Source organism: Atractosteus spatula, chromosome 9 (genome assembly GCF_055471065.1).
Source record: "Atractosteus spatula isolate fAtrSpa1 chromosome 9, fAtrSpa1.hap1, whole genome shotgun sequence".
In the NCBI taxonomy this organism is placed as follows: domain Eukaryota; kingdom Metazoa; phylum Chordata; class Actinopteri; order Semionotiformes; family Lepisosteidae; genus Atractosteus; species Atractosteus spatula.
The window spans coordinates 13,515,809-13,534,284 of record NC_142714.1 but is presented as its reverse complement, the minus strand read 5'-3'; the positions used below and the strand labels follow the sequence as shown (position 1 = coordinate 13,534,284).

The window sequence follows — 18,476 nt, the reverse complement described above, 5'->3', positions numbered from 1 at the left end:
GGATCTACATTCTATGCTCTTAATTGTTGTATCCATCTGAATAATTTGCTCATTGTGAACCTAAGGTGCTAAAAAGTGTTTTCTTAATAGAGCAAATGTTATTTTAGTGGTTTTTACTAGATCTAACCCTCAATTCTGTACACTTTCTCAAACACGCTTCACCAAACAGTTGAAGTCTGGGAACAAGGAACAGTAACTTGTTCTAATTCTCCTATCCTGTCTGTCTCCAATGTAGAGGGGAGGCTGGCCGTCTGGCAGAAGAAAACCTCATTTTGAAATGGGAGATCTCCAAATTCAAGGAAGAGGGCAACATCTCACAGCAGAAACTGAAAGACCTCAATAAGATCCAAGAGGAAATGCTGTAAGGAACTTAAAAGATAAAAAGTTGAAAGTAGATTAATCAATCTGGTTATTATTGATGGCTCAAATAAAAGATAATCAATTATAGATTATTTATTTCCTCTCTATCCACTCCTGATGGAATATTTAGTAGTTAATAACACACAGTTAGCACCTTAAAGAGCAGGTTTATGTAGTTTGTTGTTTTCCCTGCAATATAAAAATTGTTATTTTTTAACTTGGAAGTCTTGAAGTGATACATTTTGATACTTATTACAAACTAAAGCTAAAATATGTGGCTGTGCATTTCTAAACCTCTCCCTTGGCATGATACTTTTTTTTAATGAAGTACGTGTCTGCCTTATTTCACAGACGCAAAATTGATCAATTGAAGAAGGAAAAGACTGCAGCTCTGACGATGAACGAGAGCTTAAAGAACCAGGTGATAAGCTGTCGGCAAAAATGTGATTTACTTTTATTTAAGCAACGGCCTTTTCATTTAAATAAGTAAGGTGCAAAACTTGCTTTTTATGGGAATACACTGAAAAGACTTTTATAGTTTTTACAGTGAAACCTTCTCAGTCTCGTTTTCCCATTTAAACGCAAATAAGTTTATAACCTTAATTGCATTGATTCGAGGAGGACGTGATCGAACTGTGAATCTACTGTATATATTTAGACTGAATTGTGGTGTGGCCTTACTGACGGTGGGCTCTCTTTCTTCTGGCCAGGTGTTGGAGTTGAGGAGCCGAGGGCAGCAGCTGGAGGACGAGAACGGGCTGCTCTCGCACAAGAGCGCGCAGAACGCAGCCGACGTGCTGGAGCTGAACCGCCGGCTCAGCGAGCTGCTGAAGCAGCGGGAGAAGAAAGCGAGCAGCCGGCGCCAGCACCACCAGGGGGAGCTAGAGAGGGAGAGAGCGGCGCTGGCTGCCGAGTTCGCACAGGAGAGGAGCCAGGTGGGCCTCGAGTGTAGGAAGGCACCTTATGTACCCAAACAGCAGGGACATCAGGAAGCCCTGGATTTCAGTCTCTGATTATATCCCTTAACTGGTACCCGATAGGGGTTGTTCCACTTTCACCCCAAACAGAGAAGACATTGGTCTTCAGAGCTTTCAATTCAATTCAATTCAGGATGCTTTCAACTCACAACAACTTTATTGATAATGGGGCATCATAGGTAAAGAAGAATGGGAGGAGATTATTAGCTAAATAGATCTACTGTTTAAGATCAATAGGCTCCCAGAGGGTCACGTGATGTGATCAGAAGGTAACTGCAATTAGTCCACCCTTTGTTTTGATTTGTAAGAATGCAGGAAAGAAAATGTTTTTTTGGTAGTCATTATGTATGATATATTCTGAAAAAATAAACATGACGTTTGTTTGCAATGTGACGTGTTTTACCTGGGGGCGCCCAGAACCCAGATGTGTTCAGATATAATCCTTCTTTCTAGTTAGGTTTTAGCCATATGAGCACATCTCACTCAGTCAGATTTGTTCTTGGCAGATGGCAGCTCGCCTGTCAGGCCTAGAGAAAGAGATGGCCACATCCCAGGAGAGGAGTGCCCAGCTGGAGCAGGAGAGGGCGCTGATGAGCCAGGAACTCTCCACCCTGAAGGAGCAGGTGACTGGAACACAAACTGAATACTTTACACAGAGACCTTGCTATCCCACAGTGTCAGTGCAGTTTCCTTTGAAGGGCTTATGTAGCAAGCATAATAATTTCATAATATCTCCTTACAGGTTACACAGGATATTACAATAGCCATCATAACTCTTTAAAATCATTCTTTAAAAGACATAACGGGCACATAAAGTTTCATAATGGCCCACACACTGATCCTAATTCTAAAATTAATACTAACTCAACCCCTCATAATGTAATATGCACTTTAACAAATGAACACTTTAATGCAAAGTATCATTAATACAAATATTGTGTCTTTTTGAACCACAATTAAGGGGTTTGTTCCACACTTTGTTATAACTTCTTAAGTAACCTGAAAAAACTGCTTAATTCTGTCTACATAAAGCATGGAGGCTTTACTGCATTGTTTTAAAATGGACCGTGGATAATTTATTTCTCTAGGTTTGAAATATGTTCTGAAATAGAAAAAAGGAGAAGATTTTAGTCTTTCTTAAAAAAAAACATCCTTATCTCTTCTGCTGTCCTAACTATGGTTGGCAGCTTTATCACAGAGGTATCCACGGTCCTAGATTCTGCAGCAGGACAGTGTATATCCCATTGAATCATCTGCTGAGAATATAGTTCAGGTGGGTAGCTGTGTCAGCACGCGTAGGCTGCAAAGTGAACAAGTAAAGGTGTATTCCATGCTGAAAAGAAAAGAAAGGAAACACAATGGTTCAGCTGTGGAGCCTTCAGGTGTAAATGTAGAATTTAGCCTACTATGACAAAGCCTGTGGAGGAGGTTTGGTGGCAAAGCGGTGACTCCTCTTTGATGCGCAGCTGTGCAGCAGCCGGGACCTGCGCTCTGATCTGGCCAGTGCCGTGTCGAGGAGCGAGAAACTCCAGAGGGAGAAGGAGACTCTGAGTGAGGAGCTGAGCCGCTGCGTGGACAAGGTGCAGAGCCGGGCATCGTGGGGTGTGCTGTAGTATCTTCAGCTCTTGTGACTACAATTTGAAGAGTGCTCACCCTGCAGTCCGTGTGGGTCCTCATGCTCCATAGCGATGGGGACACAATTCGTCACCGAGATGTAAAATTGAGGTCCTGATTCTCATCCCAGGGTGATTTTCGAAAATAATAGGGGTGTAACCTCAGTGTCCTGGACAAATTTCCCCCTGTCCTTCACCAATCATGGCTTCCCCATCTTTGAATTGGCTTCATCACTCTGTTCTTCTCCCCACTGATGTGTGGGGAGCATACTGGCACACTATGGCTGCCGTCACATCATCCAGGTGGGGCTGCACATTGGTGGTGGAGGAGAGTCCCCATTACCTGTAAAGCACTTTGAGTGGAGTGTCCAGAAAATAGCTATACAAGTGTAAGCTTAAACTATGCCATAATTGGAAACACATAAGCAATATGAAATTCCGAATTCCTACATCCTGTATTGGGTTGAACTTTTAGTAGTTACCCAAGTATTATTTCTGCAGCAACACATAGGTGAAAATCAAACAGGAGCTATGGGAGCTTCTGCATCAATATTTGGAACATGACTAAAATTCCTTCCCTTCATTAAAGCATTAAGCCTTGTTTGAACTGTACGCATCTCCTGTAGAAAGACGATTGTAGTACTCAATAACACACACTCTTTGCTCTCTACCTGTCCTTTCAATTTCTACACTACTCATTTGAATATTTTACTGTTCAGATTAAATATTGTGCAGAACTGGTTTATAAACGTAGTGGTTTCTAAGGCAAACCCTGTATTGTAGTCAGTTCCCAAGCGCTGCTCCTGGTCACTCAGGTTTGGTCTTCACTGTGTGCAGGTTGCAAAATTAGGGGCAGTGGAGAACCAGCTGTCTCATCTCAGACAGGAACGTCAAGCAGCAGAGCAGCAGGCCCAGAACCTCAAGACTCAGCTCTCTGCCTCCCTGGACAAGGTATTGCGACATTTCTAGAAAGGAGACTGGGTGTCGACTTCAACAACATGGCTGTGTAGCTTGTTCTACCACTCTTTGGGTAAAAAAGCATTCTTGCTTTAGCTTGCACTTTCACATAGTTTCCGCCTCTGGTTTGTGCTTTTCTGTTCATTCTGAAGAAGTGTCCTGGCTTGTCTTTTGAAGAATAAAAGGGCCCAGTGTTATCACCCTGTCAGTGTAGGACATGCCCTTAAGTCCAGGGACCTGGTGTGCGTCTGCGATCGAGTTGATGTTGTCATATTACTTCCCTGAATGTCCACTAGGGGGCAGTGTTGGTGTTATGACTAAGAGTTCTACGGTCAATAGCTATTAAGTAGATCTTTTCTAGCGATCTGAACACATCACGTTTTTGTGTGTCAGAGTTTTGTGCGATGCAAGCATACTGTGATCAAATCTGTAGATGATTTCTAGGGGTGTGACGGTGTTCTTGGATGTTTTGGGTCAGGTCCATGCTCTGGATGAAGCCCTTCAGACTGTCAATCTCCAGACAGCCCGACTGAAGTCAGACCTGAGGGTCACCCAGCAAGAAAAAGAAGCCCTCAAACAGGAAGTGATGTCTCTGCATAAGCAGCTGCAGAATGCCAACAATAAGGTAAGACTGAGATGAAGGAGAGTTTTTCATAACATGACTTTATTTTTTAGCCAAAATCAATCTAGTCTTTTAAAGTGCACAGTTATCATAAGACGTGGCTTACTGAAAGGAAGACGAGACCATGTGTAATCCTTTCCTATTGCACGTCAGAAAGACAATGAAGCTCAGTACTTGCATGTTCTCCAGTGTGATTTTTTACTGGAGATGTACAGCTTCAGTCACTATGCGAGCAACTGCGCTAGAAATAAAAAAAGCAAAAGCCATCCTTTACGGTGTGCTTGGTCTTTGACGTTCTCTGTCTCGGACCAGAACCAGTTCCTGGAGCTGGCTCTGCATTCCAGCGGGTACCAGAGCCACCAGAAGAAGCTGTACTGGGAGGAGCTGTCCCGGCTGGTGGACCAGGAGCAGCAGCTTCTGCGGCAGGAGAACGAGAGGCTGCAGAAGGAGGTGCAGAACACCAAGGGTGACCTCATCCTCTCCCGGGACAAGGTGAGTGGGCTGGGCTGCACCACAAGGAGCCTCAGTGACAGCTTAGTCTTCATTGCTTATCTACTTCTTAAAAAAATTACAAAGGTACAGATCCATCTTTCAGAGACATGACCAAACACTGGGTTATGATGTGGAAAGAGTTTAAATGTACAACAAAAGCTGCTCTGCAGAGTTTGGGGAAATGGCGACCGGATAATCCTGCGGGGTTGGGTTTGCTGTAGACTGTGAAGCAGGTATCCGGCTGTTGGAGTAGCCTCACCCCCTCATGTTAGTCCTCTGTTACCTGCCTTCAGACTCGACAGCTGGAGTCCACCATACTGTCCCTGAAGCAGCAGAAGCAGCAAGGGCAGTCCAGCCTGGTGAAGGCCGTGGAGCAGGAGAAACTCGGCGTGAAGCGTGAGCTGGACTCCGTGCGCAAAGAACTGCTCATCGCCAACAGGAAGGTGAGAGACAAGGGGACACACACGGGAAGTTTTGCTTATCATTCTCAATCTCGATCCCTTCAGAGGTGCACAGAACTACACAAACGATGAATAACGACCAATTTCACGAGAAGTCTGCTTTGAATCGCAAGACGTGACATCGACTTCTCTTGAAATTTCACCTTGAGCTGAGAGCTTAGGTAAAGCAGTTTGCCTCTTCTCCTTTAAAAACTAATTTGGGCTGATTAAAGTACAGGTAAATAAAGTCTCTGTCAGCTGGGTCCCTCTGTGTTAACTGCTGTATCGCACTTGTGTTTATTCAAATCGAGGGCTTTTGTGTCAGAAACGGCACTATTTAACTGAGAGCTCCAGTGGTGAAACCCTTTTCCCCGGCTTTGTCCCTTCCTGTAGGTGAGCGAGCAGAGCGAGAGTCAAAGAGAGATGGAGAACCTGAGGCAGGAGAACGAGAACCTCAAGGCCCGGCAAGCCAGGCTGGAGACTCAGCTACTGGAGGTCAGTGTCTCCGGCATCACCTCTGACGGGGTGGGTCACCTGTACTCATTGTAAGGCCCTTCCAGCCCCTGCCCCCTCACTGACAGTGATGCTCCTCTCCCCCCCACCTCTGCCCTGTGTTGGCCCGGGCTCTGCAGGTCCAGCTGGGAGGGGTGTTGCCACGGGAGCAGCTGATCCAGGCCCAGCACCGGCTGCTGCAGCTGGAGCGCGAGGGACAGCACCGGGGGGAGGAGCTGGGAGGGAGAGGCCCTGACTTCAGCCTACAGCAGGTAGGAGCGGGGAGCTGCATCTGAGCGCGAGCTCTGGCAAAGGGACAAGTAGAGGTTCATTCCAGACTGAAAATGGAAAAAGAAAAACACATTGTTTTGGCTGTGGAGCCTGCTGTAGGCATGTTTATTCTTGGAGAAAAGTGAGGTGAATCTCCAGTTGTTCCTTTCCAAGAGGTAAGACTGCACAGCACTATGTACAGACACTAGGAGGCAAAGTTACCAGAGAGTACCACCACTACCATGCTTACTAGACTGCCTTGTAAAACAGTAGTCTACTAGCTGAATTTTTATGGGATTACTGCGTTCTTCCTTCTAAATAAGGGAATTTGCTCAAAATGCTGAAATATTTTTTGTCTTTATTGTGGTTATACGAGTTTTTAAAATATTTAACAGTGTTGGTACATACCTAGTGATTCTGCCTTTTGTGTCTTCAAGCCATCTTGAGCTGAAATCAAGTCTTGATCTTTATTCGATCTCATTTCACTTCATGTAGATTCTCATTGTCCTTCATTGCACCAGTCTTTTCCTTGAGATTGACAATCTGCCACAAGAAAGCTCCGCAGTTACAGTAATTGCTCAGAGTGGTTCCCTGTAAGCCCATTATACACTAAAGGAGAAGGATGAAATTATTAGAAAGTATCTGAATCTACTTGGTAGATGTTTTATCAGGGTCAATTTAGGCAAGCCTGATTTGAAATATTTCTTTTCACATTAGAAAATACTTTGTCTTGATTTCTTCCCCTGTTCTGCTTTATTCTGGGACTTAATATGTAGTTAATCTATAAATGTCACTCTGCGTTGCATTTAGGCAATTATGGGCTTTTTGCTTTAGCGGTTCAAAGCAGTTCTTGCAAACATCAAAGTCCACACTAATCAAGTACACACCACTGATGAAAATAGCAATGTATTCATAGTTTTGGTTAGGCCAGAGAGAACCTCAGATTGCCCCAAAAATGTATGCTTTCAAACGACATTGTTACAGGTAAACAAGTTATTAAGGATGGGATGGACTGTGATGTGTGGATGTTTGTCTCAAGAAAAGAGGACTTCAGAAGATCTTTCTAGGTGTAGGACTGGTAAAGTGGTAATCAGTTTGCTAGGAAGAAATAACATTATTCCTTGTGTCTGATGGACTAAACAGGCAGCCAAATGAGCTAGGTGGGGTTATATGGTCTCTTCTCATCTATAACCTTTCTTATGTTCTAAGCCTTCAACACTGCATTCCTGGCTCATTTTATTAGGCTGGTCAGACCTGTTATGACTGTATGTTTAACAGTAGTTTCCACGATATCCTTAAATATTGCAAGTTCATTAAAGGTATACAGTATATGCACTGTATAATTACAGAAAATGTAGCAACGTGTTTTCTCTGGCTAAAGCAGGATTTAAAAACAGAACTGTTACATCCAATACTTGGCCTTTAACATTGAAAAGAGAGGAATGGCTTTACATTATATTGTCAAGTGAGTGTGATGGTTATTATTGGACATGCACAAATGGTTAATTAAATGGTTTCTTTTAAAAGAAAATTGCAGTTGTGGATGTTCAAACCTTTTTTTACCCTACGCTGATTCAATTCTAACTTTTCCCTCCGTTATATTATACTGGTCGTGTTTCCTGTACTTGGTGTAGTTCTGGGAAAGGTTCCATGTTCATGTTCGGTGTGGTGTCCTTTTCACCCATCTCATATCCCTCCGCTGTTCTCGAACTCCATTCCCTGTGAGAGGCGGCGCCGTGGAGAAGTGTCTTCACGGCTGCCACTTGCCTACTGTAGTTCCCTCACCTGTCTGAAAAGTCAAATCCTGAGACACATTTCGTTTTCTCATTCAGCTGCTGCACCTCAAGCACAGTGGACATGCACAGGTAGTCTCAGGATAGAGTTAGGGTTAAGTAGTAACTTGTAAATATTTGGGGTTACATAGGGACTGAGTTCCTTTACTGACACTGGGCTAGGAGGCTACTGCAAGACCTATCTCCCGTTACTGGTGTCCTGGGAGCGGTGTGGTTCCACTGTGCTTCCAGTGTGTGGTAGTTCTGTGTGCTTGTTCTGTTGGGCTGGGCTGTGCTGTTGTTCTATGGCAATGACTAAGGTTTAATAGTCCTCACTGGGCAGCAGTAGGGAAATGAAACATCATTGCTGTCACCTTCTTTCATCTGATTTAGGGGTGTTTGTAGGTAGAGGTTCTTTTTAAAGTGGCTTTGTTAAACACATAAAACAGTTGTAGAAATATTACCAGATTGCCAGAGCTCCAAGTGGACCAGTTTCACTGACGACTAAGTCAAGTTCTTATTCTCCACTGGTCAGATATCGCTGTTCTTTTTCTGGCTGGTTCAGCTTTAAAGAAGATAATGTCACGGATGCATTCCTGTTCCTCCTGTAAATGCAGCATCACAGATTTTTTGGGAGCTTTCTTTGATTTTTTTAAGGAGGAAAAAAGAAGAGAAATGGTTGTAAAGGAGAAGTAGCAATAGTAGCGTTCGGCGATTGCCAGCATTTCTGAAATTGTGTGAGGCCACCACCCATAATTAACTAACCGGCCTTGTTATAGTGGATTGGTAGGAGCCAAACCTAATCCAGAACTGAGCAGCAAGCCATTAGACCTTGGGAGCACACTAGCCTGTAGGGATCAAAGGCACTTGCCTTGTGCGTCATGCCTGGTGTTGCCTGCTGGGGTCTGCCTTGGTGTCGGGGTGGTGGCTGGCGGAAGGTTGTGCTCGGGTGAAGTGTACCTGCCTTCTCTCTCCAGGGCGCGTTACCGGAGCCGCGGGCAGCACACGCAGAAACCTACCGGAGGATCGGCAGACTGTGAAGGCCTGGCAGCTAACTGCCAATTCTCTCTCCCTCCCAGTCCCCCCCCCCCCCCCCCCCCCGTCACCTCCTCCTACTGGCATAAGCTCGTTAACCTCCAGACAGGGTCAGCTGAGACTCTGGGGAGCAGGCTGAAATCTCAGCGTGCGTGGCAAGAGAGAAGCCGTCCCACAGCACTGATGGGAGTGAAGGCTGAGGCAGGGGTAGCTCTAGTGGTCCACTGTATTAAACTTCATGAGGCACAGTCTTGGCATAGAACATCAGGTACAGCCTGCTGCACTGACACGTACGGCATGTCATTGATTTAGAGGAGGGTCTACATCCTGGTGCTGGAGGCCAACACACCTGCTAGGTTTTATTCCAGCTGGGTTATATTATTGAGCCCCTAACTGACAAAGTAAAGCAGTAATTTGAACTCTTTGTTTGCAGTTTTTAAATGTGTTGGAAGCTGGTCTTTTAACTACCGTGCTTTCATGCACTTCACAAGCGAATTAAAATCTCCACGATTTGAGTCAATGAAAAAAAGCTTGCAGAGGTTCTAATCACGCAGCACGTTAGTTCAACCTAACCGGGGACCTGGGAACTCCTGATTTAGAAACTGAAGGACTGAAAAAAGGTCAACAGTGTGATATTTGGCCAGAAAGGATGAAGTATAGGGTATTCCTGTTTTCAGTGTAAACCTAATTCCTCCAGATCTGGTCCCAGTGAACCAGTGTGTCTTCAGGTTTTCATTGCAACCGAGCTCTTAACACTCTGCTACTTACTGGCTGAATAAAACCAGTTTCTTCTGGAGCTGCTGATTTAAAGAGACCTAGAAAACCCACAGACACCGGTCCTCCAGGACCAGGGTTTGACCGCCCTGGATAAACTGATTATTAATACATGAAGGGATCTTCATGTGTATGTCTGTATACATTCTCATTACAATGCATATCCAAATGGAGCTACAGTACTTTAGTTTGGTACAGCATTTTGTTTTATATGCAGCAAGCTGATTTTATTTTTCTTTGAAAATATTTTGCTAGATTTCTAAAAAAAAACAGATGCCTTGAATGGGCTGGACCTAGCTCTGCTGTTGTGCCATTTAACCGTTATAAGCTTTACTGACTTCTTCTGTCGAATCTGCTTTTAAAGATCAGTTCTTTGCTCATGACTTTTTTATTTCACCAACCTCTAGTGCCATCTATCTGAAGCTACTTACCTACAGTATTGAGCAAGACAGGTGGAAACATTTGAAGGAATAACCAGCATACTGTGAGAAAGCATGAACATGCACCATATCTAAAGACCTGTAAGATATATACCGTCTATGATCAAATTCTGGACAGCTTTGTCTTGTCAAGGGTGCAGGCTTCCTTTTTGTCTGAACCATCTAGACCAGGGCTGTTAGACTCAGTTGGTAAAACACGGTGAAACTAGTGTTTTCTCTGGTTTTTGTTCCAGCCTGATGGGTGCTCTTTTAATTAATTACTTGTAATATACTTGTAATTTGGCTCTGGGGTGTTTTATAAGTAACTGTACCTTTGACAATTTGAGTGTTTTGTCTAATTAATGGTACAGTACTCTAAGTAACATCATGAATATGTCTAAGAAAATAATAAGGTAAATTGTTCCAATTTGTTGACTTGTTGACTACTCAGGTTGGAATAAAAACAGCAGACATCAGGTCCTTCAGGAAGTTTGACACAGCTGCTCTTTACCTTAGTACTTAATTGATTATTGATTGCTGATTTGACTGTGCTGCTGTAGATCACTGTAATAATGAAGGGATTAGACCTTGCTCTGGATGGGGCCGATAATAAATGAAGCCAGTCACTCAGAATTAAACAACGTGGCCCAGTAATTGCATGGAAGAAGTCTAAGAACACACAAGAGAAGAGTAACAGCTACAGATGCTGACAGATGAAATTACAAACTGTGGAGTTTAAAAATCTAACAATTCTGAGCTCCCCTGGCCCTGTCAAACATTCATAGTTCATATGGAAAACGAGTTGGGCTACTGAGAGTGTGCTTCTGAATTTAGCAACATGCCACCAGTAGGTGGCGCTGCGCTGGCTTTCTCTTGCCTCGCTGGGATTCCAATCTCGGCTTGCTCGCTCTGTTGCACAGCGGAATACTTCATGATCACGTGTCGTGGAGTTAAAAATTGTTGGAAATATTATGGAAAGCACTCTATTCATAGGTTTTTATATTGTTTGGCACTTACGACTGAGTAGAAACAGACACATTAAGATGTATGTAGCATGTTAGAAATAAAGCACAGCCAACACTACTGCAGAAGAGGAATGTCTGCCCACCTACACTATCCCCTCCCGTATTGTAAGAGGGCATTAGGTTCAGGCAAAATGGAGATCATCGTCGGAACCTACTGCCCTCTTACAACATCCTTGCATCATCCTGAGCTGGGCTGCAAAGTAACCCGAAGTAATGACATCAGCCTTATCGTTTGGAAATTTGTTTGATTTATTTGGGGGTTTTTTGCACTCATTTCTAAACAGACCAAAGAAATATTTATTAAAAAAATACAGCAGAAAATGTTTAATCCTGTGAGCTTTTAAACTGCATCCAAATTTCACTTTTGGCGTTATGATGAAACTTATTCCAAGTACAAAAGCAAAATACCTAAATCTTTTAATTGTTTTCAATTAAGGTAGCTTATGTTTTGGTGTTATCCTCTGTCAGGATTTGAAGCTCCTTTCTTTGTGGACTACTTTTTTACAAAAGAGGAGAAATAGGATATTTTGTGTTACTTTCATTTATTTATGGACTATTTTTGTGCTTTAATCAGAATTCACAAATTTGCACTACTCACCAAAGCTAGCAATACTAAAACATGATGTACTGGTCATGACAAAAGTATACTTTATTTTTGGTTTTATGCTTGTTTTTGTTATCTGTTCAATGTTGATATGCCCATGCCTCTAAACAAAACAAATGTGATGAATTACAGAAATCATGTATTTGTCATATTTATGACTGTCGTTTGGTTTTTGAAAGGTTTGAGATTTCAGTGTTATTCAAGGTCTCATATTTTACAAGAAATGGGTATTTAATTGCAATTATGTAAACTTCTTCTGTTTTTACCTCTATAATATTTATGTTCTTTTCTGCTTAGTTACAGGAATTAATTCATTTTTATCAGTAATGCAAAACAAACTTGGAAAAAACAAAACACTAAAAACAGTAAAGGCTGGTTTGTTCTTAGCACTTCCTGTCAGTGTTTGCCTGTATTGCAAAGGCAGTTTTAAAAGGCAAGCTCCTGAATGTGGAGCAAAACAAAAACTGGCAATTCAAAAATAATATCATACAATTAAACAGTGTAAAAAAAAATGGGAATATACTGTATTTCTATTCTGGATTCACTCCCAGAATCCTCTCCCAGCAATAACAGAAGGCCCCCTCTAGGAATGTGCCAGTGGGCTGAGTTGCCAGTGAGACGCTGAAGCTCTTCTGGAACAGAGGGAGTGTTTCCGATCGGTGCAAGAGTAATGGGCTGGACTCTCATGTCTGATTAAGTCATCCTTACGCAGGGGGGCTCCACCAGTAGTGTTCTCCGAAACCTTAGAATAACTCACAGTCTGGTCTCTGAAGGACCGAATTCACAACTTACAACCCCAACTCAGTGCATGCCACAGACACAGAAAAAGAACGGGCCTGCTGTGAACTTTTGAAAGTCCCTAAGCTGCATCTCTCTGAAGGCTATTATTGTTGTGATGGGTTTGTTATTGTTTGTGTGTGCATTTGTTGTTTTTGTACGATTGATTCTCAAGTGCTGTTTTGTAATGTTTTTTTCCCCTCGTTATTCTTATTTATTAATGTAAAATGTGATTTACTTTTTTGTTTATGTAGCCATGTATGCATATTTTATTTTTTTAAATTTCACTGATAGCAATATCACTGAATTGGAAAAAAATATCTTGTATTTATTTATTATATTTATTTAGTTTTCCTGTTTTCAGATGTCAACTGCATTAGTTTGATGAAAAAGAAGGATGAGTTTTGTAAGGAAGTCAGATATAAATAAACTGTTGGGTTTAAGCCTGTGTAGTTTTGCATTTGATTCTCACTATACTTGGTAGAGTTTCAGATCATATTCACGACTTAAGAGAGTTTTGTATTGTTTTGTTTCAATCACTTCATGCCAGCCACATGAAAACTGAGTACGGCACATTTGATTTTGGTATGTTGACAGATGTCAACAAAACTAGCTGGTATTGACATCTAATAAAGTTTTGTAGACATAAATTGCAGACATAAGTGTAAACCTTTAATTATTTTCTGTGACAGCTTGAATGAGCTACTTTATTAGATCAGGTGGGTAGCTGCGTCAGCATGTGTAGGCTGCAAAGGAACAAGTGATAGGTTTATTCCATGCTGAAAAGAAAAGAAAGAAAAGACAATGTTTCAGCCGTGGAGGCTTCTTCAGGTTTGATAATTAAAGGTGTACACTTATGTTTGCAATTCGACACGATGTCATTTTCCTTTATCTGCAATGGACCTGGATTGGTCATTTGCAAGAAGCCTTTGTTTATCGATAAGAACACACATGTGGCACAAAAGAAAAGAGTGATGATTTAACATTGTTTAAGAATGGAATTATTATATTCATTTAACCTGAAAGACGATCAGTCAGTATAATAATTATAAAACAGATTCATTTTAGACCCTTTTATCCTCTCTGGGATTACTACACTATGTTAACACAAAAGTTTGCTTTTTTAAAAAAATGGCAACAATTGATTCAGAAATAACCACTTATTTTTCTTTTCCTGTTACGTAATTGGTAATGGAATCAAAGTGTCGATCAGAACCAGAAGTTACAGGCTTGAGTGCAAAAAACTGTTTGTGTCTGTATAGTCTGTATGTTGTCTGCCAATAACACCCCTTGAGAAAAGACTTGGATCAGCTGTCCAGTCTTCACCTGGTAGACACCAGTGCACTGTGAGTAATACACTGTGGCGTGTGAAATAATGAATTGGAACTGCTCCATTAGGATTAGGCAGGGCACAACATGCGGGTGTTGAGCTGCCACCTCCTACAGCAAAGACACCAGGTGCAAACCAGCTGTGAAGTTGGCAGCCTGTGCTGCCCTGCAGTCTCAATCCAAAGGGATGAGATACATAAATTGCACGGCAGGGTTTTTAAATCAGCGTGGTGAAAAGATCACCCAGCAAAACTGTGTTATCCTGTGTTCTAATGCTCACAATCAGCTATGCTTTTGCTGATATTTTCCTGTATTACAATGTGACACACATGGCAGTGGACCCAAGGACTCTTCCCTGTAGCGTCTTAACACAACCTGCTGTATCACAAGGGTGACTGGAAGCTAGCTTTCCACTTACAATAAAAAAAAAACTCCCATAAAATCAAAACTTTGCCATAGTGCAGTACAGTACAGGTGCTGTGATCAGATTCTCTCATCTTGATCTGATAGCTTGTGTACTGTGGGTGTTGCAGGAGGGACAGGAGGTGGTGCTGCTTAAGATGGAGGAGCGCATGAGAGACGTTGAGCAGAAACTTCGGAATGTCAAGCTGCTGCTGCAGGAGAAAGTCACCCAGTTAAAGGATCAGGTATGTGGCTGCCCTTGGAATAGAGATCTAAAAGACCTGGGGAGCAAACAAGACATTGTAGCAGCGTACCATTCTTTCTGTCGCTCATGAGTGCTATATACTGAATTGTGGAGCATTTCAGATCAGAATTGAATATAAAAAATTCAGAACAAAATTGATACCTTTATAGTACTATTAGAAGATAAACCTGAGTTTACTCGCCCCAATTCTCCGACTATGTAATAGTTAACTTTCTTTCTGGTCTGACTTCCAGCTTAGTTGTGGAAATTATGCATTCTTTCTAAATGTCCAGGAATGCTGCTTTGCTCGGATCAAATCGTAATTTGATCGTTTCTCCTTTTTTAATTATTATCTTTGAAGATTTTATGGACCAGATCTGCAGTAGTGCACTTAAAGAAGTAAGTCCTATTTGTAGGATTACAAAAAAAGAATAATATTTTGGGGTTGTTGTAGTCCCAGTGTGCCCCTCAGCATCAATGTGAAATCCACAGCCACTCAGCTGATGTGTAAGCGGTCTGTTCTCTACCTGCCTCCGCAGCTCCAGAAAAACGCCAAGGCGGATGAGTTGATCAAGGACCTGTATGTGGAGAACTCCCAGCTCCTCAAGGCTCTGGAGCTGACAGAGCAACGGCAGAAGGTGGCAGAGAAGAAAAACTACCTACTGGAGGAGAAGATCTCCAGCCTGAACAAGATTGTGAGGGACCTGAGCCCATCGCCGCTGACTGCGGTGCCCTACCACTTTGCGCGATCCTAACGTCACCTGGCCATTCCTGCTCTGAATGTTCCACTGCCCCAGCCTTTCTCTGCCATCCCTGCTTATTGCCCAAGCTCCCCTCCATCACTGCCCAACCCACGGATGATTTCCCTGTCCCTCATCCCATCATTGCCATCATCCACACCTTGCACATGCTTTCTCTTGTGGATCTTGATGAAACTGCTTGACCAAGTCATGCCTAGAAGTACCACCTTCAGTACTGAGTCAAGTCCAGGGGTCCGAATCTGGATGTTAGTCACTGTAGAGCACAAGAACATCCACCACTGAGAGGAGGCCGTGTGGCCCATCTAGACCCTTTGGTAGTTAGCAGTTAAAAATCTTGTGCAGCCATTTCTTGAAGGTCGTCAAGGTGTCAGCTTCGTCAGCACGGCTGGGTCGCTTGTTCATAACTCCCACAAGCTGTGATATATGAAGTACTTTCACAGTTGTAGCTCCACAGCCTTCGAAGCCTGGAGCAGCACAATCTGTGTGTCTGAACTAGACATCGTTCTGCTTCATCCCTGTGTTTGAGGCTGCGGGTACTTTGAGAAAGCAACGTCAAAGAAAATTTAAATGCATTTGTTAGAAGGAAAAAAAGCTCAGCCAGGACGTGTGTGTGTGGAAAAGAGATTCAAAGTATGTGGGACACTCCAAGGCAATGTTGCTGAGTTTCTACCTGTGATTTAATTTAAAGACTGATGATGCTACAGAATTGAAAGAAAATGCCTCTCAGTAACAGTGAAATTTACTTCGAGGCTAGGTTGATGTGTCAGTATTGCCCAGGGCCAAGTAACCTACTCAACAAGTAAAAGACCATCCATATTTTTAATTTGGGCCTGTGAACGAAAAATAATAATAGTCTACCCTGATAGAAAGCGAATCATTTAGCATATTCTCATTACAGGACTTATAACAGTAAGAGATGTTACCTTATTCAGAGGTGCAAATTATACTGTACAATTAAATCAGTGTTCTCAAATGTGTTTGAAACTTCCGGGGACTAAACACTGTGTCACGACTATAGTCCCCCCTCCTTAAGGGTGCTCCAGCCCTTTCACTAAGACTTTATTCTCTGCACCTGTTCCCTATTCCCAGCCCACCTTAAAAGCCAGGCGCTGACGCTCATCCGGGCTCTGCATCTGATTTCCATATCATGCGAGTCCGGGACCAGGAAGCGCCTGGTCCCGTTAAGGTTTTAACCTCTGTTCCCGTTCCTGTTCCCCGTCCGCCGGTTCCGACCCGGCCTTCGTGGTTTTTAATCCTTCTTCTGATGGATCTCCTGGTTTTGGACTTACTCGTGTGTTTTGGATTTTCCCTACGGACTACTCTTTTGGATTGTTCGCCTCGGCCACACCTCCCCCGTGCACCAGCGCACCTTGGACACGCCCCCCTGTCTTCAGCCCCGTTTTCCTGCATGACGTTTCCCCAGTGTTTCCCCACTCAGTCGGACTGTGTCGTCCGCATAGGGTCCGGAAAGAACTGTTCGTTACACACTGCCTCTCATTTTAAGGGTACAGTAATCATTAGTAAAAAAGTAAAGCTTTTTTTGGCATGGATTTATTAATCCAACTGTCGATTCTCCGGGAAAACTGAAACACACGAGATGAAATGAGAAGCATGCGAGAGTTTCTCTATGAAGTGAAAATTTTGTATACTACGTGTAAACTGAAAATGTTATTGCACCCGGCGATAAGAAAAAAAATACACTAACTGAAGCTGCTAATTCTGGGCTTCCCATTGCCACTTAAATATATTTTTGTACAACACTGTGGTCTGTGTAGTTCTGTTTTCTTAACGTAATGTATAACCTATGTACAGTAAGGTCTTTTAAGCTGCTATAAATTAAAATCTGTAAGTAATGTCAGCAAAACAAAGTTTTATATGACCATCTTCAGACATAAAAAGGAAGTTAGCACCAATGCATAAGAAGGTGTAGAATTTGTTAGCATTCCGTACTGTATCTGCTATTTACTGCTCTCAGTGATAAGGCAGAAACATCAGTCCTAGAATAATGATTTCAGACAATGTGTATAAAATACAGTATATAATTCAACACAGTCAATAAGAACAAACAGGAGATCCTGTTCTTATATATTTACTATGTGTAACCAACCCACCATCAAAATCACCTAGATTTGTGGACTTGCCTTAAAAGGTATTAGGATGTACTGTAAGTGTTGATAATAGCTGCTATTTGACAGTCACTTTAAATTGAGGATTTATGGTTATTGCTGTAAGAGCTGATTTGACCAGAGTAACTCAGTTATAAGGGGTTGAAAGAGTGAGGTGAAGAGGAACTGATACCTATAGTCAGTCTGAATCTCTTCCTCAGCTCTGTTTCTAACTTGAATCCAATGCCTGCAGTTTCTGATGAGCTGTATCCAGCATCTTTCTCCAAATAGTCATCTTCTTGTGTGAAAGAATTTCTGTTTCAAAACCTATTCCTCCAAAGCCAAATTAAGTTTCCAGATAGCCTGATACCTTATAAAGATTTATTGAAATATTTGCAAACATTCTTTTTTACAGTTACATAACTCTGAAAGACCTTAATAATTTTTTGCAATGGCAATGCTTCAGCAATGTTTTGATATACCTCTTGAATTCAGTATCTACAATGAAAAGAGTCATGCTGAAGAAATACTGATGAAGTACACACTTTGATAAGGTCTTCATCTAGCTGTAATAAAAACAGCTCTTTGCATTCCTCACTGTTACGGATGATTGTAATCCATGATTGTTTTATCTGTGCTTCTCAGGATGAGGCCAGGCTCCATTGACATTTAGGCATTCGCCTGCTGTTTGTGCGATTCATGCCTATTCATCTCCTGTTGTCATCATAAGGCTGAGATCATGGCAGAAGACGTCCTCCAGCTCAGGTGGTCATGTGCGGTAGTCTCCCATGAGTTGGTGTTAACGTTGCTCTTCTTCATGTTGGCCTTGAAGACATCTTTTAAAATGCTTTTTCTCTCCTCCTCTTGAGCATGTTCCATGACTGACCAAAAAAGAGGAGGCTTGTTTGGGGAGTAAGGAGACAGTGTGGCCGGCTCAGTGAAGCTAATGTTGGATAACCACCACCTCTTGCTTGTTGAGTTTGTAAGAGAACAGGAGCGTTAGTTC

The 18,476-nt window shown here is 42.5% G+C and overlaps 1 protein-coding gene across 1 annotated transcript in view; it reads left to right on the top strand.

Annotated features, from left to right (window-relative positions):
- Positions 1 to 17,233, top strand: part of nin (ninein (GSK3B interacting protein)) — a 45,295-nt gene extending 28,062 nt beyond the window's left edge. Inside the window, exons 18-30 of the mRNA XM_088925690.1 lie at positions 236 to 361; positions 712 to 781; positions 1,071 to 1,295; positions 1,844 to 1,960; positions 2,804 to 2,917; positions 3,788 to 3,901; positions 4,386 to 4,532; positions 4,842 to 5,021; positions 5,315 to 5,464; positions 5,855 to 5,956; positions 6,094 to 6,225; positions 14,492 to 14,605; positions 15,144 to 17,233. Of these exons, the coding sequence (XP_088781816.1) occupies positions 236 to 361; positions 712 to 781; positions 1,071 to 1,295; positions 1,844 to 1,960; positions 2,804 to 2,917; positions 3,788 to 3,901; positions 4,386 to 4,532; positions 4,842 to 5,021; positions 5,315 to 5,464; positions 5,855 to 5,956; positions 6,094 to 6,225; positions 14,492 to 14,605; positions 15,144 to 15,359 (1,807 nt within the window). The 3' untranslated portion in view covers positions 15,360 to 17,233. The remainder of the gene's footprint in view (positions 1 to 235; positions 362 to 711; positions 782 to 1,070; positions 1,296 to 1,843; positions 1,961 to 2,803; positions 2,918 to 3,787; positions 3,902 to 4,385; positions 4,533 to 4,841; positions 5,022 to 5,314; positions 5,465 to 5,854; positions 5,957 to 6,093; positions 6,226 to 14,491; positions 14,606 to 15,143) is intronic.
- The last annotated feature ends 1,243 nt before the right edge of the window (positions 17,234 to 18,476 follow it).